Source organism: Sceloporus undulatus, chromosome 2, assembly GCF_019175285.1.
Source record: "Sceloporus undulatus isolate JIND9_A2432 ecotype Alabama chromosome 2, SceUnd_v1.1, whole genome shotgun sequence".
In the NCBI taxonomy this organism is placed as follows: domain Eukaryota; kingdom Metazoa; phylum Chordata; class Lepidosauria; order Squamata; family Phrynosomatidae; genus Sceloporus; species Sceloporus undulatus.
The window spans coordinates 205,239,667-205,244,376 of NC_056523.1; the positions used below are offsets into that span (position 1 = coordinate 205,239,667).

A 4,710-nucleotide genomic window follows, 5' to 3' on the forward strand; every position below is an offset into this window, starting at 1 on the left:
TGCAGTCACTCGCCGCCGAAGAAGAAGGAGCACGGAGCGCGGCGGTCGGAGGGGGATTATGGACGGAGAAGGGCGGCCATGAAGGAGAGGGGCTTCGTCGTCTCCCCCGGGGAAAGGGGCTGAGGGAAGAAGGAGGGGGGCAGCCCCTGAAAAGGATATTGTGTGTGTGTGTATGTGTGTGAGGCAAAAGGGCACAAAGGGCGTGTGTGTTGTGTGAGGAAAGGGGGCACAAAGTGTGTGTGTGAGGCAAAGGGGCACTAAAAGTGTCTGTGTGTGAGGAAAAGGGGCACTCTGTGTGTTTTGTGTGAGGAAAAGGGGCACAGAAGTGAGTGTTTTGTGCGAAACAAAGGGGCACAAAGTGTGTGGTGTTTTGTGTGTGAGGCAAAAGGTCGCCTTTCCCAGCCCTTTCCCCACTTGTGAGGGGAGACACCCCCCTCCAAAACAACCACAACCACCACAACCGCAAAGGTCTTCCCTATGCCCTAGGCGCCATGCGACCCGACGACATCAACCCTCGGACGGGGCTGGTGGTGGCCCTGGTCAGCGTCTTCCTGGTCTTCGGCTTCATGTTCACCGTGTCGGGGATCAAAGGGGAGACTCTGGGGGACATCCCTCTGCTGGCCATCGGGCCGGCTATTTGCCTGCCGGGCATCGCGGCCATCGCTCTGACCCGCAAGACCGACGGCTGCACCAAGTGGCCCGAGCACCGCTGCTGCCCGCCTTGCAGCTGCTGCTGCCGCAAGAGGAACCGGGACAAGGACGCCCTGGAGCTGCTCAGGACCCCCTCGGACCTGGAGTCCGGCAAAGGCAGCTGCGACGAACTGGCCGGCAAAGCCTTTCTGGGGATGGCTGCCAAGGGGGGCTCGGGGGGCGCCGCTCCGACGTGTGCCGCGATTACCACCATCGCCTCCTCTGCAACTTTGGAGGGGTCAAGGGAGGAGGAGGAGGGGAAGGGCTACTTGGAGAACTGCTGCCCGGAGATGCCCGGGAATGTCTTGGTGGCCGAGGAGGAGGACGAGGCCACCCTTTACAGTAGTGCCTTCCAAAGGTCCTCCCCGGTTTTAGCAAAGCCGGCCGCCACTACTACTATTCCTACTCCTACTACTCCCGCCGTCGCAGCGGAGGAGGAGGACAACCTTGGCCTCGCCTCCAGCAGCGACACCATCATCGTCTGCTCCTACAAGGATACTAGCAGCCCTTACGACAGGTACTGCTGTTACATAAACCCCAGCGAGGAGCTCTGCGAGGAGGAGGAGGAGGAGGAGGACCACGAGGCCATCGTCTGAACCTTGGCTTCTTCCTTCTTCGCCACTTTCTTTTCAACATCTCTTCCTTTTGTTGGAGCATCTTGGATCGTCCGAACCGAGGGCGGCTCTTTTTTGGCCTCCCTCTTTTCCTTCTTCTTCTTGTTTCGACTTTCTTTTTAACATCTCTAGACCCCCTTTCTTCCTTTTGAAGCATCCCTGAATCGTCTGAACCGAGGGCGGCTCTTTACGCTTCCCTCTTTTCCTCCTCCTTTTGTTCCCCCCGACTTTCTTTTCACATCTCTTTCTTCCTTTTGGAGCATCCCTGAATCCGTAGCCGTAAGGAGAAAAATATACTCCAGCCTCCTCTGGTTCTTTTCAAACAACAACAGTAACGAAAAAGTGTCGGTGTGTGAGGAAAGGGGCACCTTGTGGTGTTTTGTGTGAGGAAAGGAGGGCACAGATAGTGAGTGTTTTGTGCGAAACAAAGGGGCACAAAGTGTGTGGTGGTTGTTGTGTGTGAGGCAAAAGGTCGCCTTTCCCCAGCCCTTTCCCCACCTTGGAGGGGAGACACCCCCCTCCAAAATCAACCACAACCACCACAACCGCAAAGGTCTTCCTATGCCTAGGCGCCATGCGACCCGCGACACAACCTCGGACGGGCTGGTGGTGGCCCTGGTCAGCGTCTTCCTGGTCTTCGGCTTTCATGTTACACCGGTCGGGGATCAAAGGGAGACGCTGGGGGACAACCTCTGCTGGCCATCGGGCCGGCTATTTGGCCCTGCGGGCATCGCGGCCATCGCTCGACCCGCAAGACCGACGGCCCTGCACCAAGTGGCCCGAGCACCGCTGCTGCCCGCCTTGCAGCTGCTGCTGCTGCCGCAAGAGGACAGGACAAGGACGCCCTGGAGCGGCTCAGGACCCCCCCTCGGACCTGGAGTCCGGCAAAGGCAGCTGCGACGAACTGGCCGGCAAAGCCTTTCTGGGGATGGGCTGCCAAGGGGGGCTTCGGGGGGCGCCGCCCGACGTGTGCCGCGATTACCCACGCCTCCTCTGCAACTTTGGAGGGTCAAGGGAGGAGGATGGGGATGAAGGGCTACTTGAGAACTGCTGCCCGAGATGCCTGGGAATGTCTTGGGTGGCCGAGAGGAGGACGAGGCCATCATTTACAGTAGTGCCCTTCCAAAGGTCCTCCCCGGTTTTGAAAAGCCGGCCGCCACTACTACATTCCTACTCCTACTCCGCCGTCGCAGCGGAGGAGGAGGACAACCTTGGCCGCGCCCCAGCAGCGAACCCATCATCGTCTGCTCCTACAAGGATACAGCAGCCCTTACGACAGTACTGCTGTTACATAAACCCCAGCGAGGAGCTCTGCGAGGAGGAGGAGAGGAGGACCACGAGGCCATCGTCGAACTTGGCTTCTTCCTTCTTCGCCACTCCTTTTCAACATCTCTTCCTTTTGTGGAGCATCTGGGATCGTCCGAACCGAGGGCGGCTCTTTTTTGGCCTCCTCTTTTCCTCTCTTGTTTCGACTCTTTTTAACATCTCTAGACCCCCTTTCTTCTTCTTTTGAAGCACCCTGAACGCTGAACCGAGGGCGGCTCTTTACGCTTCCCTCTTTTCCTCCTCCTTTTGTTCCCCCCGACTTTCTTTTCACATCTCTTTCTTCCTTTTGGAGCATCCCTGAATCCGTAGCCGTGTAAGGAGAAAAATATACTCCAGCCTCCTCTGGTTCTTTTCAAACAACAACAGTAACGAAAGAAAGTATAATCCTGACCAACATGAACATCATCATCATCATCATATTATTATATTCTTCATCCTGGCGGTTTTTTGCACTGCATGGGACAATCCTCCTTAACTAGCTGTTAAACTATTTTATAAACCTGGTATGTGACTGATAACTTCAAACCTTCGTGCCTGAAATGACTTGGTTTTTATTTATTTATTTATAATAATAATAATAATAATAATAATTGTTTTATATTATACCCCGCCTCTTTGCCAAAAGGCTATCAGAGTGTTACAAATGGTTTTAAATAGACATTTTCCCTGCCGCCCTCAGGCTTATTGGTTTTTATTTTGGCCCCATTTTTAACAACAACAACAACAGTAATAATAATAAGCATGTTTAAGGAGAATTTTCTATGATCATTTGTAAACGGGGGTTAAGGTGGGTGGTGGGGTAAAAAAGCTGACTTGTTATGTTACAAAGTTGTTACAGGTTTCTTGTCCAGGGCTGCATGCCACTGCAGAAAGGTGCGGTTTGACACCACTTTGCCTGCCATGGCTCCATGCCGTGGAATTCTGGGAATGGTGTTTGTTGTGGCACCGAATTCCGAATTCCACACACTTCCCGAATCCAGGGCATGGAGCATGGCAGGCAAGTGGTGTCAAACCGCACCATTTCTACAGTGGCATGCAAGCTAGAAAGCAGAAGAAGATCCCAATGCGCTCTCTCACAGTCAGGTGGAAATCAAATGTGTGAAATGCTGGGAATGAAAGGGCTTCTCTGGACTCTGACTTTCCCTTGACTTAATGCTTGCATTCTCTTTTAAGATGCTAAGGCTGGGAGTGGCACAAAGTGGGGAAAGATTTATTCATTTCCATCCTCTTAAGGACCAGGCAGGCAAGTTCAAGCTTCCCAGTGGGATAGATCTATAATAAGGTCATGTGCAGAAGACCCAAAAGCAGTTGCGACAGCAAAGGAGGACAACAGGGAGAGAGAACTGAGTGAGAGAAAAGGCAAGTTTAATACTGGCGCTAGGCTTTTTTTTTTGAAGGTTTATGATTCACTCAGTCTTTCAGTTTTATTTTATTTCTTAAAGCTTTTCCCATCATCTACTACTCTTTCCCAGCCCCCTTAGTATAGTATAGTTTATTTGATAGTCATCATTTTGTCACACGGAATTTACAACTAGAGGAAAAAAAGGTACCCTTTCCTGAGAAACCCAGCGCAATAAACTCTCTGTAATGGGAGACGGTTCCCCGTTTTTGGGACAGTATCTTATTTTTTATTTCAAAAGAAAGGGGTGATTGCAAAGGTGCTCTTTTTTTAATTCTAGAAACCAGGACACATCCTTCTCCTCCCCTCTCGTTTCTTTTTTTCTTTGGAAAGCAGTAGTAGGCCATGGACTATTTCAAAGGTCATCTCCTGGGTAACTCTAAAAAGATAATTTTTAAATGAGGCAAAATAAGAATCCAGGATTTCTCTTTCTTCTTAGAAACTGGAACAAACTCTCCCATTATATTTATTTAGCTCAAAAAACCCACAAAAAACGTTTATTTATTTTATTTTTTGGACAGCAATAGTTATGGATAGAAAGACCTTTAGACTAGCTCCAAAGCCCTGCTCTTGTATCACATCCAATGTGAATACTGTATATACTCAACTATAGTCGACCTCATGTATAAGGTCGAGGGCAGATTTTGGGGGGCCAAAATTATGGATTTTGATATGAACCAT

The 4,710-nt window shown here is 51.1% G+C and overlaps 1 protein-coding gene across 1 annotated transcript; it reads left to right on the top strand.

The window, feature by feature from the left end:
• The first annotated feature begins 231 nt into the window (after window positions 1-231).
• Window positions 232-3,182, top strand: TMEM215 (transmembrane protein 215). Its single transcript, XM_042448305.1, has 2 exons — window positions 232-1,646; window positions 3,006-3,182. Exon 1 carries the CDS (start codon window positions 492-494, stop codon window positions 1,284-1,286), a length of 795 nt encoding a protein of 264 aa, XP_042304239.1. The 5' UTR covers window positions 232-491; the 3' UTR covers window positions 1,287-1,646; window positions 3,006-3,182.
• The last annotated feature ends 1,528 nt before the right edge of the window (window positions 3,183-4,710 follow it).